Here is an 18,494-nt window from a genome sequence, read left to right as displayed (position 1 = left end):
AGAGGATCGAAGCGATACGGAGTGATTGTAAAAATGTATTTTCCCCAGTGGATTTTTATTTTTTTGCGGGAACCCCAGTGGATATATATGGAATGATTGTATAATGTATTTTCCCTAGTTTATTGTGTTATCATTTGCCATGGGTTATTGACATGCTCTAAAACGAAGAATGACTCCGGGTTGGAATGTGAAATGATGGGAGTTGATATTGTTGCGACAAATTCAAATAACATCGGAAGAAGTGGAGTTAAATGCAAAATAAAAGAAAAACACCACCATAGCGGTCTTATTAGCATAAAACCGAGTTCCCCGGGTCTAAAAGCAACCACCCGGGCTCCTCCATCCCGAGTAGTTGCTGCTAGGACGAGCTCGCGGAGCGGGCTAGCCCGACAGGAGAAGGGATGGAGGGCGGGCGTCGGTTGCGCATGAGTCAGGTTCGACGCCACGCAGGTGGCTCCCAGGTCTACCAGACGACGCATGTGAGCTGCGGGAGGGCGTCCACACCCCAACCAGAGCAGAGGACGACGGCGGTGACTGGCTCCACGACACACGAACATAGGAGAAGGAGCGTGACAAGGAGAAGCAGAGAAGGATGTTGTCCTTCGATGACATCGTACTCTTCCTTGGGGTATGCTCGCAAGGTGCTTGGGTGGGTCGGAGTTTGGTGAGGCGTGCTTGGCCATGGATGATCTCCGTTCCTTGAGGTAAAACAATTGTTCTATCAAACTCATTTTTTCAATGAAAATTCAGGTATCTCTGACATTTCAAAAAGAAACGATTCAGGGCTATTTGAGTCAAATGAATTCCATAGAACCTTTGCGATTTTTTTTCCTACATTGGTCGTTTTATCTATATGATTGAGTCCTACACAATTTTTTCTTAAAAAATGATGTGTACAACGTTTTGCAGGAAATCTAGCACGCATTTTACAATAAAACAGTGCCTATAAAACACTATACACATGATTTTAATGAACCCTAAAACATTGTACAAACGACCATATGATTTCCTATAAAACGTTCCTTGAGGTTGGAATGTGCACTCATTTTTTTCTTAAGAAATCATGTGTACAATCCATATGGTTGCATTTTACACCTATAAATCTAGGGTTTTTTTCTATGTTGATCGCTTGATCCATATGATCCATTCCAACCTGTTTTTACAGTTCTTTTGTTATTTATGTGGCATCAAACACTGACTGCTAAATTTATAAGATTCAAGTAAGCACTCCATTCTGATATGTTATTCCTATTCCTATGCTTTGAGAATCCCGCGAATCAAGAAGGCCTCAACTTACCGAATCAAATTCAATTAAATTATTTGAAGGCAAACGAGGTGTAAGATGCATTTTTCGTACTCGATCTCATATACATCTCCTAATAGAGAGAACGTGGCACGTTAATCCCTCCCAGCCCATCGATTTCACGTTTGTGTTTTTCCATGATTTTTTTATTATAAGGGCTATTTAGTGCCCTTCCCGTCCGAAAATACTTGCGGGAGAAATGGATGCATTTAGACGAATTCTAGTTTTAAATACATCAATTATTATTCATTGAGGTATTGAGAAGTGTTTTTGGACGGAGGGGGTACTATATTATAACTGGATACAAGCCGTTTTTGCACTTGAAAATGCAAAGACCTGCCGCTGCCTCCGCCGCACGTTGGAGCGGGGACGTTTCGGGTCTCTGTCGCCGACGAGGGGCTGCCATGCCACACGGCGCCCTTGGGCATCTCCCGGCGCGTACGTGTGTCCTCGCGCCCCACGAGATACAGCGAACCCGGAAAATTATTCGGAGCAAAAGTTGGTCGCACGCAGGAGCAGCCCGCCCTGCCGAGTTTCCGGAAGGTTCCTGCGGTTGTTTGGTGTCGATCCACCCATGATCATGCCGCCGTGGACGGCCGAGCGGCAGAGACCACATAAACTAGTAGAGTACGTCCGGGCGCAGCTGGAGAACCTTTGCTTTTCCGCCAGACGAGAGAGGAAGCGACGGGGAATGTTCCTTCGCCGCGTGTCGGCCGGCGAGCATCGCGCGCCCGCGCTCCACGAGTTGGATCGCCCCGCCGCTCGTGGCCTCAGTTGCACGCAGTACTAGTACGTGATCGATCGCCGATGGACCCTCATGGTGGCCTCCATCTCCGTTGCGCGCGGTCCACATGTTAGACATTTTGGAATGATCCACAAGGCGTCCATTCCAGGCCGGGGGTGCCGTTGTGCACCGCGCGAGTGAATGTGGTCAGCAGCAAAAGAATAGAAATAAAATGCAAAATCAGCATGGCTTATAATACTGCGTGGTGTGAGATGGCCTGCACTGCCAACACAGCACATTTTCACCTGCCTGGCTGCTCGCGACATGTCGAAAGAACGATACGGATGGCGAAGTTTCTGTAAAAAATTCGGAGGAGCCGGGAATTCAACGCACTAGCACGTAGCACCCCATGGCAGAGCTTCCTTGCTTGTACGACGGGCTAAAGAATCAGCGGCGGCAGGCACCGGAGCGCGACAAAGCAAAGCCACGAACGACCGACCGTGCCCCGACAGCGAGGGGCGGGCCGGCGTACTTCGAGGGGGACGAGGTTTCGTGGCCACGGATGGCTCTACGCCTCCATCGGCGCATCCCGCCGATGGCGACGCCCCTCTCAAACTCGCGGCTCACGTCGGCCCTCGCGTCGCGGTCGATCAACCGCAGCCACTTGTGGGGGTCGACGGCGCAGTGCGCCACCAGGTGTCGACCGCGCGCCGGGCGACCACATGGCCACCGCTCATGATGCCGTCGATCGATGGGCGTGAGGCCGCTGCGAATCGCGGGAGCGGCCGGGACGGCCGCGGTGCCTCCACGTCGCGGCGATCGGGGCCAGGATCGGACGCCGCTCGCGGCCCGCGCCCATGACCACGCAAACTGCACGTGTACGATACCGGGGGACGTGGGGAGCGGAAAAGATCTCACCACCGAGCGCCCACCTCGCGAGCTGGCTAGCTCGGTCGTCGTCTTTAAATACGCGCCCGGGCGAGGAGAAGCACACCACGCTGCCTCGCCGTCGTTCGTCGTCCATCGTCTCGTCTCTCCCGGCTGCGAGTCTAGAAGAGCGCGCGACGCAACCCCGCCTCACCCTACGTGCGAGAGCGAGAGAGTGCTGAGGCTGGCGGAGATGTGCGGCGCGACGGCGAGGTGCGCGCTGTGCGGCGCGCCGGCGGACGTGCACTGCGCGGCCGACGCGGCGTTCCTCTGCGCGCCCTGCGACGCCAGGGTCCACGGCGCCAACTTCCTCGCCTCCCGCCACCGCCGCACGCGCCTCGCTGCGTCTAAGGAGGACGAGGAGGAGCAGGAGGCCCTGTCCGGGATGACCACGTCGAGCTCATGCGTGTCCACGGCCGACTCTGCGACGACAACGACTCCGGCGCCGGTGGGGCGGAGGCCCAAGATCAGGAGCAGCCCCCGCGCGCGGGGCGAGGAGGTGCTCGAGGGGTGGGCCAAGAAGATGGGCCTTCCGGCGGGGGTGGCGCGCAGGCGCGCCGCGGCGGCCGCGCGCACGCTCCGGGCCGTGGCCGCGGCGCCGAGGAAGGTGCCGCTGCGCGTCGCGATGGCGGCCGCGCTGTGCCTGGAGGTGATGGCGGCTCACGTCGGCGGCGCCCACGAGGCCGGCGACGCGCTCCGGCGGCTGGAGGCGTGCGCGCACGTGCCGGCGAGGGTGCTCGTGGAGGTGGTCTCGTCCATGGGCCGCGCGCGCGCCAGCAGACCGGCCGCCGCCGTGGACGCCGAAGAGGGCTGGGGCGAGTGCCCGTGATCCAACACACGATCTCCTCCAACAACACATGACCCGTGACTCTCATGAGAAGGCGGCTAATTAAGCTTTCTCGTTCGTTAATTTAGTAGTAGTACTCCGTAGTATATTTCTAGAGAGTCGAGTAAAAGTTGATCAAATCTTGTTGTTAGTTAGAAGGATAGCACTGTACGATGTAATCCAAATGGATGGTGTCGGCCATGGCAGCAAAGTGGATCACATGCTGTTCAGTAGCATACTTGTTAGTAATTTAGCTGGACTGATTAGGCTTCTGCATTAGCGATGGATCTCTCGACAATATGTAGAATGGTTTATATACTCGCAAAAAGAATGTAGGATGGTTTATGCATGAAACTATTGTCATTTTTTCGCGGGGATATCGTTCATTCTAGTATTTGCGAGGAGACAAACCATGGTCCATCGTCTAGAACAAGTTGCAAACCGTCGTGGGAGGCAGAGGCAGAGGCGGGCAGCATCAATGGGATGTGAAGACTAACTAGATTCAATTTTTCAGAAAACAGCATCCACAATACAATATGAAATAGACATCCATGATGAATCAAATGATTCTGATTTGATATTGCGGATGTTAATATTATTCTCTATGATTTTTGGAACTACGGAAGCAAATTCAATCATGGCAAATTTCATTATCGATATTGTGATAGAGTAATACAAGTATTTCTCCCGCAAAAAAGATAACCCAGTTATACACAACGGCGGCTGAGGGTATCTCCATTGCTGACCTTTAAATTGTACACCGTATCCGTTTGAGGACTGATGAACACCAATATACGGACAGTGATATACTAGAAGCCAGGCGGTTTAGGGTATCTTCATTGGTGACCTTCAAATTGTACTTCGTATCCATCCGCGGATTGATGAAGCTAGTCTACGGGCACTGATATAGGAGCCACCATCCACGGATCAATGAAGCCAAGTCTACGGGCAGTGATATAGAAGCCAGCCATCCAACGTGGCCGCATCAATTTAATTTCAAAATAGATTTTAACAAATCTGACGAATTCCATTAAACAAAATAGAATTCAGCAAAGTTCAGACACAATTTAAATAAAATGGATGATATTTCATCCATTTAACTAAACCAAGCCTGCAACACTTAAAGTAATCTACTACCTCTATAAAAGCACGAGAGGACGGAGAATCAATTCATATGATCCGTCCAACGCTATTATCTTATGCTCCAGAACGTTGCAATGTTTAACGCTAAACACAATTTGTTTACTAAATTACACCCTTTGCCACTGCATGCCCTCCCTTCCCTCGCCCGCCCTGATCCAGCGGTTCCAACCCCCACCTCCCCAGCGCACTCCCCACGCCACGCCACGCCGCCACGGGCGACATCTCGCGCATCTCCTTCCGCGAGCCAACAGGAGACGCACCCTTGCTTTTAGTAGTACCACCACCATCGCCCCGGCCCTCCGCCTCTGCCTCCCTATCTCGCCCCCGGCCGCAGAAGCCACATCATCGTCCCCCTTCGCCATCGGACGCATTTCCCTCCGCCGTCGCCGCCGCGCTTCCTTCAAGTGCTGCCGCTGCTCGTCCTCATCCTCAGGTACAGACGCGCTCCAACCTCCTCCTTCCAACCCCTCTTCTTCTCATCTGCTTCCCCCCGTTAATTAATCGAACCGAATCACGTCTCCCACAGCACGAGTACGACCTGCACATGCACCTGCGGCTTACTTGCTCCGCCCTTTCTCGACTCCCACTACCACTGGTCGTTTGCCAACGAGGTCTCGACGTCGCTGCTTTGCCCTATCATTGATTGGCCGGTGCTCCGCCCCGATGGCCCGTTCTTCTCCCAGCACGCTGCCCTGACGCCCACTGCCACCCAACGAACCTGCGCCACTTCGACAATCCATTGTTGCGGCTCGAGGAAGCTGTGATAGCCCAACTCCTCTCCGTCGGTTGCGAGCGTCTCAACCTCGCAGTCATCCACGATGTCGACGACTCCCCTATTCAGCCTTAATCGTTCCTGGGCTGAGGCAGCCCCGCCCCTGCGACTTCACTGGACGATGATGGACCGACGACCTGCATCCTATCAGGGCATCCTTCCTCTCCATTAAGTGCGTCTGGAGTTCTGGACACTTCCCAATAAACACCGTTGTGGTTAGTTTGTGACAATTATACAAGCTCAATTTCTGTTCACCACTTCGTATTCAATTTTTGTTCACCACATTGATTTTGGTACAACCGAGTTACGACAATCTTGCATTTTTTCCGTTTGCTTCGGTAGCTTGGCATGGTTTAATGATTACATTACAGAACATATAAATTCATTGGAATTGGAAACCATACAACTTTACTCTAGGAATCTATTTAAGAAAGGAGCAAGCACAAAATAGTTGATAGAAGATGAAACCATTTATCAGAATTCGATCACAACAGAAAGGAGCAAGCACATCCTACACGATAACATGTCAAATAGTAAGAAATCATATTCACAATACCATGCAGTTATTAGCTCCATATAAGATTTGTTACAGGTCACAAAGTACCAAATTTAGTTAGTCACACAGTGAAAGATGTAGTCTGTCACTTTGCTCAAGAATTCTTCTAGAACATCTGCCGGTAGTGCATGCTGTGGTCATCAAATCTGCTCTTTTTGGTAACTGTGACACCAGAATGGCCCATCATATGGTGTCCTTGTCACTACTTTGGTTCATTTGTTAGGGTAAAACCTATTTACTTCCAAACATCGTAATGCTTGTGAATTAGCATATAAATTGCTTGAAGTTATGAGTGTAGGATCCAAAAGGAATGAGGTTTAACTGTGAAATACCTGGGGTGTAAAGATAATAACTTAGATGATGGTTAATATTCTTTAAATTAGATATACTATTTGTCTTCTTGAGATGTGAACTACCGTGACTAAAAAAACTTTTCTTATTTTCTTTTGAGTTTCATCCCTTCCCATCTGAACAATAGGAGACTAATGGATAGTGAACAAGTCATGACAAATCTACTTTTCTTATGTTCTGGGTGACCTAAACGAAGTTTAGGAAACACCATCTTGTTTGGATTAGGTCATAGCACTCATAACAAATATAAGTGGTACTATTTATGGTCACCGTCAGATAACTCAGGGAGCAAGCACGTTTAAGTTGTCGTAGTTGGTAGTGACAAAAATAGTTCTGCATTTTTTTACATGATTTATTCTTGTAGTTACATCATCATGTTGTTAAAGGGTTGGTACCTTTTGGGTATATAGCACATCAACCCACATCCAGTATTTTTTCCTCTGGTTAGAAATAATCTTTCGAATTTCCTAAAAAATGTAAATATTTTGATATATTTAAATATCCTGTATTTTTGTTGTTCCATAGATTTCATTCGGTCATGTTTCTCAGTGTGAAGGGTGAACAACTGCCTTTGGCTTGCTGAAACCATTGAGGGAGATGCTACGAAAACTCTAATAACCTTGCATAAGCAGCGTCACATCATGGACATGACAATTGAAGCAGCTGCAAACATGAGACAACATGAACTTAGCAGGGTAAGCTCGACCTCAATAGTTTCTTTGTTCTTACCGGTGTTTCAGCTCTTGGTTATTCTTCACAGAGTTAGACGCTTCCACCAAACCTTGGAGGATTCTTCCCAAGATCCTGGATGCCAAAGAAAACTATAGGCAACTAAAGGGACCAACAATTATTCTCACAAAAAAGGACCAACAATTACTTTAATCGGTTTGCATTTGCATTGGGCTAGAACCAAGTTGACTTTCAGTGTGTTCTTTTACTGACATTATTACCAAATGAAAAGATGATTCCTTGAAACGAAGGGCTAACCAGTCAGAACAAAGATAACTTAGGATTATCTTCAAGCCCTGGATGGAAGTCGAATACTCGGAAGAATTCTGATTCTACCAATGCCATGGTGAAGGTTCAAGTTTGTGTTAATGCTGGGATTTATGCAGCATAAAAAACCATTTTATTTGCCGGGTGAAGAAATATAAGCAGGACGACGCCCTTCCTGAGCTTATGGATGTCCTGGGACAACTCTCGATAAACAACGCTCAGAAATTGATAGGTATGTGCTTCATCAACGTCAGCTCACCATATCTTATTTTATTGGCCAACAGGGCAAGGATTCAGCCCCAAAAAATACCACACTCAAGATAAAAGTATCAATTGTCAAGCACTATATGAATTAGCCGTGGAATTGTTCAATTCTTTCCTTGTTTGTTTATGAGAGGATTTGTAGGAATATTTTTCATTCAACACATATCACTACCTTTTAAGGGCTTACATGGTGAAACTGGTGATTGCTTTCACCAAATGAGAATTAAATTGATGATTTTTGCAAAACAGTAAATAATGACTGCTCTTGATTGTTTTCTGTTTTTTCTGCTTACCTGAATCCAAGAAGCCTAACCATCGAGTAATATAGTTTTTGCGCTTGTATCGTTCGTTGCTCAACCAATAGTTCATAATCTATGCATGTTTATCATTGTCTTTTTTACCAAAGCAAACAGTGTCATGCTTTTTAGATTAAATGTAAATATTATCGGTTGCGTTTATGCTTGAGTGCTCAAGTAACATTTTAGCGCATAAGACAAAAGAAACCACTTTATCACTCCTGTTGTCCGTAAGAACAAACAAAGAGAGGAAAAAACTAATTGAGCCACCCATGCTTAATTCGAATGTTAGGTACCATGTCATATGATGAATGTTACATTGGCTATTTATTTTTCTTGGCGAAAATTGCTTTTGGAGGCCGGAGGCCGAGCTCCATGGAGGCCTCCATTTGCAAAATTCAGAAGTCATCCAAATTCATATTTTTACATTTCAAAAGTGAAAAAAATACAGATGTACATGAGGCATAATGACATGTGTATAGAATTTTCAGGACCAATACATTGAAATGAGGGTTGTGCAAAAAAAAAAGAGGCTTCTGAGCACACGATACTATTCATCCTCAAAGTCCATGAATTTGTCTTTTTTGTACAAGTTGCATTTCAATGTATTTCATCCCAATTCTTTTACACTTACATACATTTCATGCTTCTATACTTGCATCTCTTCAGATTTTTTTGAAACTGAAAATTTTGAATTTTGATATTTTAGAAATATGAAGCCCGGTCACCAAAACGCCCCACTTATTTTTCAAGGGCAACGTTTAGTACTCCCTCCGTTTCTTTTTACTCTGCATATAAGATTTGGTCAAAGTCAAACTTTGTAAGAAAAAATATCAACATCTACAATACTAAAGCTATATGGTATGAAAAGTAATTTTATGATGGATCTAACAATATTGATTTCATGTTGTGAATCTTGATGTATTTTTCTGAAGTCAAAGTTAACAAAGATTAACTTTGACCAAATCTTATATGCAGACTAAAAAGAAACGGAGGGAGTATATAATGTAGACAAAGTGTTTTTATATTAGAATAGATGTATCTCCATAAGGAGTATTAGATGAGACGTGCTTTGCACGTACAAGCTTACTAGTTATAGAAAAATCATAGAATACAAATACCTCTAGTCCAATAATAGTTCAAATTCAACGATATAACCGGGATATTCAACAAGTTTTTTTTCACGAATTCATCGATTCCAAATTGAACGATAATAGAACCAGAGCCGTCACATGTCGTCCCACACAGGCTGACTTTGAGCTTCATCCAACAATGTATGTGCGTGAATGACCTGTCCTCGGTCCTATAGTACATCACAACAGAGCGTGCATGCTATACAAGTGTAAAGGAACATTGAGTGAATGAATAAATAAATCAACATGTAGAGCGACAAGAAGCAAAACTTACGATCTCCATGGTTGACGTGCCCAATGTCCACATTGTCTCCACTCGTTTAACCGCGCCGTATAACTTCATGACGGAGTTGCGAATGGTGTACCATCAACGCAATATCTACCTCGCATTGCGTTTATGGATGATCTACATGTCATAGGACGCGGAGTGCTTTTGCACATGAAACGGATCATCACGCACACAGTACCAAAAGTGCAAGCACCTTAAGTTCCTGCCTACAAATGCCCGCAGATACGGCCAACCATGCATCGCACAACAATCCATCCTCCTTGCCGAGTACCCCCTATCGTGCTTACTCTAGAAAACAACAAGAAGTTCAAAAAAAGCCCAATGGTATTCGACCGAACACCTGCCAGGCTTGGTGTCCGCCATGGATGTCATCCACAAGGAGTGGAGGGTACCTGTCTGCAAAAGGATTTCGGGTGGACGACGACATAGTCCAAGGAGAGCATGCATGTTGGTGGGGGCAGCAGACATCCTACGATGCCTGGGCGGCGTCGGAGAGGTACAACGACGACGTCGGACAAGGAGGGCGTGGATGCAAATATGGTGGATGCGGTGGGTGTCAACGACGCCATCGACAATGAGCTTTATTACTGATGTGATGGACCTGTCCAAAGCGTCCAACAGCTTAAATAAAAGAAGTTTGCATGCATGAGGATATGGTGGCGAATCCAAGGGTTTCCAACTATGTAGTATAGATAGCATCCCTAACTTACAAATTGTGGTTCAAGGTCCTCATGAAGAAATCATGGATATAAATGGGAATACCATGTATGATATTGAACAACAGATTCATCATGATTCACACAACTTTTTCGGTTTCAGAATTGTGGCCCTCGATTGGACTAAGGGTTTTGGCCAGAATGCGATATACTGTCTGAGGTACATATATAAATTCCTTCACCATAATTGTGGTTCTTCGAGCATCTCCTTCAGCTTGCGGTTCCATTTACACTTGCATCATGTGATTTGGAAGTTCAGGTTCTTCATAAATGTGTCTCACATTCTCTTGAGGGGGATTAACTGGGAGTGCTCGAAGCATTTCACTGGCTAGAGCTTTATAATGTGTGTTTTCTGACATCTAGTCCAGAGCCCAGGAGTGAATATCCTCAACTTCACCTGATAGATGCAATGTTGCATAGAGTTGAAGAATTAGCTCTTCATTCAATTCAAAGACATCAAAGCATAGGCTTAGTAGCCCAGCAGCATGAAGAACAAACAACACCGGAATTGACTCCATATCCACACGAGGAATATCACGATGCAGGAAAACCTTGTTCTTATCAAATAGCAGGGATGAATAGAAATTCATCTACGTTGTAGTCCAGAAGCATTGACGCCTTATTTTAGCCGAATCATATGGTGATGCGTCAGTGAAGAAATTCTTCTCCTCGAAGAAATCAACATTGTTGAACTTGGTTCTCCTGAGGCCTTTGCCAAGCTTAGGCATTGCGGGCTTGGGGTTAAAGATTTACCTTGTTAGGCTTCACATAAAAAATGGGTCAAGGAGAGCTAGTGGAGTCATTCTTCTGTGTAATTACATCAGATTTTGCAATTTCCTTAGCTTTGCTAGTGGAACAGTCTCTGTATCAGTGAAATGCACAGATCCATCAGGCCGAGGGGAATGACGTTCAACTTCAGCAGTGTGCTCTTGCTACACCATTTCTTCAGCTGATGCAGCCGACATTTCTTCAACAATGGTTTGAAGAGGTGTGAGATGCTCTTTGGCACCAGTAGGAATCTCTTCAGTCCTTGCAGGTGACTGAGGGTTTTGCGTTAGAGGTGTGGTGATGGGTGAATTTGGGTGAGCTACTTCCCAAAATTCACCATGGATAAGGGGCGTAGTAGAGCCATCAATATCCATATCCTATTCAGTTTCTTCGTTTCCAGCCCTTTCAACAAACAACACGGGCGGGGACGATGATACCATTAGAGGGGACGCAATTGCTTCAACCTCAATCTCTTCATCCATCTACTCAGTGGTAGCAGCAGAATGGGTGTCTCCTTCCTCATCATCATATGGGACAACATATTCTTCTCCAAATGGCACAATCTACAGATTTGTGACATTTCTTCAACAATGGTTTGAAGAGGTGTGAGATGCTCTTTGGCACCAGTAGGATTCTCTTCAGTCCTTGCAGGCGACTGAGGGTCTTGCGTTAGAGGTGTGGTGATGGGTGAATTTGGGTGAGCTACTTCCCAAAATTCACCATGGATAAGGGGTGTAGTAGAGCCATCAATATCCACATCCTCTTCAGTTTCTTCATTTCCAGCCCTTTCAACAGACAACACAGGCGGAGGCGATGATACCATTAGAGGGGATGCAATTGCTTCAACCGCAATCCCTTCATCCATCTGCTCTGTGGTAGCAGCATAATGGGTGTCTCCTTCCTCATCATCATATGGGACAACATATTCTTCTCCAAATGGCACAATCTACAGATTTGTGATGATTTGGGTTGGGGGCACTGAGGCCAATGGTGGTGCATCAATAGGCCCAGTTGAAGATAATGGATCCGTCTTCAACTTCTTCACAGTTTCACTGGTAGATGGAGCTGAAGCTTTTCTCTTATTCACAGCTTCTTTCTCAGTAGCCTTGGTATTCTTCTCTTCTGATGCTGAAGGAAGTGTGTTCTTCTTCATTTTGAAGAATTTGGTTGAGCTGCCGATGAGGATAATGATGGAGCAATTTCTTCAGGCGGGACTGATGTAGTCGCCCTGGCACTTTCTTCAGGCACTATAGTTTCGGATGCCCTTATAGTTTCTTCAGGCTGTGATGCAGATGCACTGGTGTGAGGAATTTGTGGTTGTGCCAAGGAACTAATTTGAGGAGCTTGACCATTTTTGGCGGCTTGAAGTTTGTTGTGATCGTGAACCACCTACTTGGTTTGTGCGATGAATCTGTCATGCACACCACATAAGTGATTGGCTTGGCATTCATATTCATCACTAACCTGCTGAATCTCAGCCTGCATAGAAATGAGTTATTGAGGTGTGACGATGAACATGTTATACTTTAGCTCTTTCTTCTCGTGAAGATGCTGCTTTCTCATAAGCTTTGCATGATTAACCTTATGCTTCTCATTCATGATGAATGCAGTCAACACATGACTAGGACCGGGAGGCAGGTCGACATCATCAATCGGAGTGTCTGGCTTCCTGCACCAAATATCAATGAAGTCAAGAATCTTCTTTGGATCCAGCAGAAGAGGTATTGAAGAATTCTTGGCAATAGCAGCTTTCTCAACTTTTCTTCTAAGGAATTCAACAAGCTCATCTTCATCGGCCTCATCATTTTTGCTAGCCTAAGGCACTACAACCTTACTCTTTGGGTTGGGCCTTGTTCCACGACCAGCAGTGGCCTTCATCTTAAGCTTGGAGGCATTTGTGGAAGTGTGCCCACTCGCTGAGGTAGTTGGTGCAACCTCTGAGGAAATTGTAATGCTAGTTGTGCGCTGCAGTAAGCACAACAGAGGTTGAGGCTTTTGCTGCAGCCTTTGAAGAACTTACTACAGGCGGAGGAGCTGAATATTTTGCGACAGCTGAAGCACTTGGAGCTGAAGGCTTTTGCGTTGAGGGCTTTGGCTTTTAAGCCAACTTCTTTGGAATTGCCTTCTTAGGGCCACTTGATCATCCAACACCTGAAGGTAATCTATGCTACTGTTCTCAAGCTCGCTGGGCATCCCTTACCCAAAAAAATGTTGGGTTTGGATACATTTACCCTCTAACTCAGAGCATTGCAATAAACTTATATGGCACCCCTAATGATTGTTGCACCTTCTGCTACTTCTGAGCCGCGTTGGGATTTTCCCCAAAGAGGAGGGGGGATGCAGTACAATAGAGGTAAGTATTTCCCTCAGTGAGAACCAAGGTTTATCGAACCAATAGGAGAATCACGCAAAGCCTCGAGAACAACACTTGTACACACAAAAGCAAATACTTGCACCGAACGCGGGCAAGAGGGTTGTCAATCTCCTTGAAATTGTTAATTGCAAGGATCAAATCTCGTAGTGGTGGTAGATAGATAAATTGCAAAACAAAATAAAAGAAATAAAATGATAGCAAGGGAATTTATGTTTCTATAATATGATAAAGGTAGATCCAGAGGCCATAGTTTTCACTAGAGGCTTCTCTCTGAACACATAGCATACGGTGGGTGAACAAATTACTGTTGGGCAATTGATAGAAAAATGTATAGTTATGGAGATATTCAAGGCAATGATCATGTATATAGGCACCACGTCCGAGACAAGTATACCAACTCCTGCCTGCATCTACTACTATTACTCCAACAATCGACCGCTATCCATCACGCATCTATGGTATTAAGTATTAAAATAGAGTAACACCATAAGCAAGATGACATGATGTAGACAAAGTAAACTCAATCAATATGAAAAAACCCCATTGTTTTACCCCTAATGGCAACAATACAAATACATGTCTTGTCCTTTTCTGTCACCGGGATATAGAGCACCACAAGATTGAACCCATAACAAAGCACCTCTCCTACCGAAGATAAATCAATCTAGTGAAGGAAATATGCCCTAGAGGCAATAATAAAGTTATTATTTATTTCCTTATTTCATGATAAATGTTTAATATTCATGCTAGAATTGTATTAACCGAAAACATAGTACATGTGTGAATACATAGACAAACATAATGTCACTAATATGCCTCTACTTGACTAGCTCGTTAACCAAAGATGGTTAAGTTTCCTAACCATAGACATGAGTTGTCATTTGATTAACGGGATCACATCATTAGGAGAATGATGTGATTGACTTGACCCATTCCTTTAGCTTAGCACTTGATCGTTTAGTATGTTGCTATTGCTTTCTTCATGACTTATACATGTTCCTATGACTATGAGATTATGCAACTCCCGTTTACCGGAGGAACACTTTGTGTGCTACCAAATGTCACAACATAACTGGGTGATTATAAAGGTGCTCTATAGGTGTCTTCGAAGGTACTTGTTGAGTTGGCGTATTTCGAGATTATGATTTGTCACTCCGATCATCGGAGAGGTATCTTTGGGCCCACTCAGTAATACACATCACTATAAGCCTTGCAAGCATTGTAACTAATGAGTTAGTTGCGGGATGATGTATTACGGAACGAGTAAAGAGACTTGCCGGTAATGATATTGAACTAGGTATTGAGATACCGACGATCGAATCTAGGGCAAGTAACATACCGATGACAAAGGGAACAACGTATGTTGTTATGCGGTTTGACCGATAAAGATATTTGTAGAATATGTAGGAGCCAATATGAGCATCCAGGTTCCACTATTGGTTATTGACCGGAGATGTGTCTCGGTCATGTCTACATAGTTCTCGAACCCGTAGGGTCCGCACGCTTAACGTTCGGTGACGATTTGTATTATGAGTTTATGTGTTTTGATGTACCGAAGGTAGTTCGGAGTCCCGGATGAGATCGGGGACATGACGAGGAGTCTCAAAATGGTCGAGACGTAAAGATTGATATATTGGACGACTATATTCGGACATCGAAAAGGTTCGAGTGATTCGGGTATTTTTCGGAGTACTGGAGAGTTACGGGAATTCGCCGGGGAGTATATGGGCCTTATTGGGCTTTAGGGGAAGGAGAGAGGAGAGGCTGCGTGCCCCCCAATGCTTAGTCCGAATTGGACTAGGGGGAGGGGCGGCGCCCCCTCCTTCCTTCTCTTCTCTTTTCCCTTTCCTTCTCTCCTACTCCTACTACTTGGAAGGGCTCCTAGTTCTACTAGGAAAGGGGGAATCCTACTCCCGGTGGGAGTAGGACTCCCCTAGGGCGCGCCATAGAGAAGGCCGACCCTCCTCCTCCTCCACTCCTTTATATACGAGGAGGGGGGCACCCCTTGGAGACACAACAATTGATCATTGATCTTTTAGCCGTGTGCGGTGCCCCCCTCCACCATAATCCACCTCGGTCATATTGTAGCGGTGCTTAGGCGAAGCCCTGCGTCAGTAGCATCATCATCACCGTCATTACGCCGTCGTGCTGACGGAACTCTCCCTCGAAGCTCTGCTGGATCGGAGTTCGTGGGACGTCATCGAGCTGAACATGTGCTGAACTCGGAGGTGCCGTGCGTTCGGTACTTGGATCGGTTGGATCGTGAAGACGTACGACTACATGAACCGCGTTGTGCTAACGCTTCCGCTTTCAGTCTACGAGGGTATGTGGACACACTCTCCCCTCTCGTTGCTATGCATCACCATGATCCTGCGCATGCATAGAATTTTTTTGAAATTACTACGTTCCCTAATAGTGGCATCCGAGCCAGGTTTATGCGTAGATATTATATGCACGAGTAGAACACAAGTGAGTTGTGGGCGATGCAAGTCATACTGCTTACCAGCATGTCATACTTTGGTTCGGCGGTATTGTTGGATGAAGCGGCCTGGACCGACATTATGTGTACGCTTACGCGAGACTGGTTCTACCGACGTGCTTTGCACACATGTGGCTGGTGGGTGTCAGTTTCTCCAACTTTAGTTGAACTGAGTGTGGCTATGCCCGGTCCTTGTGAAGGTTAAAACATCACTAACTTGATGAACTATCGTTGTGGTTTTGATGCGTAGGTAAGAACGGTTCTTGCTCAGCCCGTAGCAGCCACGTAAAACTTACAACAACAAAGTAGATGGCGTCTAACTTGTTTTTTTGCAGGGCATGTTGTGATGTGATATGGTCAAGACATGATGAAATATAAATTGTTGTATGAGATGATCATGTTTTGTTAAAGTTATCGGCTATTGGCAGGAGCCTTATGGTTGTCTCTTTATTTGCATAAGATGCTAGTGCTATGTAATTGCTTTACTTTATCGTTATGTGATAGCAATAGTTGCAAAAGCAATAGTTGGTGAGACGAGCATGTGACGACACGTTGATAAAAGATCAAGATGATGGAGATCATAGTGTCATGCCGGTAACAATGGAGATCATGACAGTACTTTGGAGATGGAGATCAAAAGCACAAGATGATGATGGCCATATCATGTCACATATTATGATTGCATGTGATGTTTATCTTTTATACATCTTATTTTGCTTAGTTCGGCGGTAGCTTTATAAGATGACCCCTTACTAAATTTCAAGGTAAAAGTGTTCTCTCTGAGTATGCACCATTGCCAAAGTTCGTCGTGCCGAGACACCACGTGATGATCGGGTGTGATAAGCTCAACATTCATCTAGAATGGGTGTAAGATAGTTTTACACACACAGAATACTCGGGTTAAACTTGACGAGCCTAGCATATGCAGATATGGCCTCGGAACACTGAGACCGAAAGGTCGAGCGTGAATCATATAGTAGATATGATCAACATAGTGATGTTCACCATTGAAAACTACTCCATCTCACATGATGATTGGACATGGTTTAGTTGATTTGAATCACGTGATCACTTAGATGATTAGAGGGATGTCTATCTAAGTGGGAGTTCTTAAGTAATATGATTAATTGAATTTTAATTTATCATGAACTTAGTCCTGGTAGTATTAGCATATCTATGTTGTAGATCAATAACTCGCGTTTAGCTCCCCTGTTTTATTTTTGATATGTTCCTAAAGAAAAATAAGTTGAAAGATGTTAGTAGAAAAGATGCAGACTAGCTCCTTGATCTGAGGATTAATCTCATTGCTGCACAGAAGTATTATGTTCTTGATGCATCGCTAGGTGACAGACCGATTGCAGGAGCAAAAGCAGACGTTATGAACGTTTGGCAAGCTCGATATGATGACTACTTGATAGTTTAGTGCACCATGCTTTACGGCTTAGAATCGGGGCTTCAAAGACGTTTTTGAAACGCCACGGAGCATGTGAGATGTTCCAAGAGTTGAAATTAGTATTTCAGACTCATGCCCATGTCGAAAGGCTTCCTCCATTACCATTTCCGTTCCTGGGGCCACTATGGTTGTGCCAAATCCCTCCATTATGATTGTGACCTCTATGGTTATGTTGTAGAGGTCCTCTCGAGTTCAGGATAAAACGGGGTCTCTGCTGAGCTCCAGAATTATACTCCCCGTGTCCATACTTCCTCTTGCGGTTGCCAATCTATTGCTGCTTCCCTTCAATCATGAGAGCTCTATCTACCAACTGTTGGTAGTTATTAAAAGTTGCTATCATCAACTGCATGCTCAGCTCATCATTCAGTCCTTCCAGAAACTTCTCATGTTTAGCTGCATCAGTAGCAACGTCATCTGGGGCATAACGTGCTAGCTTACTAAAGTCATCCACATATTGGCCAACGGTGCATCCTCCTTGGCGTAAGTTGCGAAACTCGCGCTTCTTCATGGCCATAGCTCCTGCTGATACATGGGCAGTGCGAAAGGCCTGTTGAAACTGGTCCCATGTAACAGTGTCGATGGGATAGGTGATAGTGTAATTCTCCCACCATGCTGCTACGGGTCCATCAAGCTGATGTGCGGCAAAACGCACTCTTTCCGCATCTGTGCATCCTGCAGTGGTCAACTCCCTTCCAATCTTGCGGAGCCAATCATCTGCAACTATCGGCTCGATGCTACTGGAGAACACTGGAGGGTTCAGCCTTAGGAAACAGGCTAAGTGGTCAACAGGTGGTGGTGGTGGGTTGTTGTTTTTGTTGTTGTTCCCCTGATTGTGATTCTGGACTAGTATCGGCATCAAAGCATTCTGCTGCTGGATCAACTGGGTGAGCTCCGGTGGGAAAGCAAATCCATTGTCGCGTCTCAGAGGCATCTGATGGGTTTAGAAAAGATGAGAAAATATAATAGAAAGGGGGTCTAGGGGAAAAACACTACCCATATGCACATGAGACAAACACAATCATATCACTTCAATCAATTCAAACAAGGGCATACAATCGGTCTAACTATCTTTACAAAGTGCTCGGACTATACTATATACATGGGGGAATTCTACTACTGATATG

At 45.4% G+C, this 18,494-nt stretch overlaps 1 protein-coding gene across 1 annotated transcript; it reads left to right on the top strand.

The window, feature by feature from the left end:
* Positions 1 to 2,386: 2,386 nt before the first annotated feature.
* Positions 2,387 to 4,059, top strand: LOC123154751 (B-box zinc finger protein 32-like). Its single transcript, XM_044573395.1, has one exon. The coding sequence runs from the start codon at positions 2,779 to 2,781 to the stop codon at positions 3,781 to 3,783; it is 1,005 nt and encodes a 334-aa protein (XP_044429330.1). The 5' UTR covers positions 2,387 to 2,778; the 3' UTR covers positions 3,784 to 4,059.
* Positions 4,060 to 18,494: the final 14,435 nt, after the last annotated feature.

This window comes from Triticum aestivum, chromosome 7A, assembly GCF_018294505.1.
Source record: "Triticum aestivum cultivar Chinese Spring chromosome 7A, IWGSC CS RefSeq v2.1, whole genome shotgun sequence".
Lineage (NCBI taxonomy): Eukaryota > Viridiplantae > Streptophyta > Magnoliopsida > Poales > Poaceae > Triticum > Triticum aestivum.
Note: the sequence above shows the minus strand (reverse complement) of the source record. Positions and strands in the feature narration are given on the sequence as shown.

Coding starts and splice junctions, on each gene's coding strand:
- LOC123154751 (XM_044573395.1), top strand. CDS start 2,779: ATGGGCGTGAGGCCGCTGCGAATCGCGGGAGCGGCCGGGACGGCCGCG.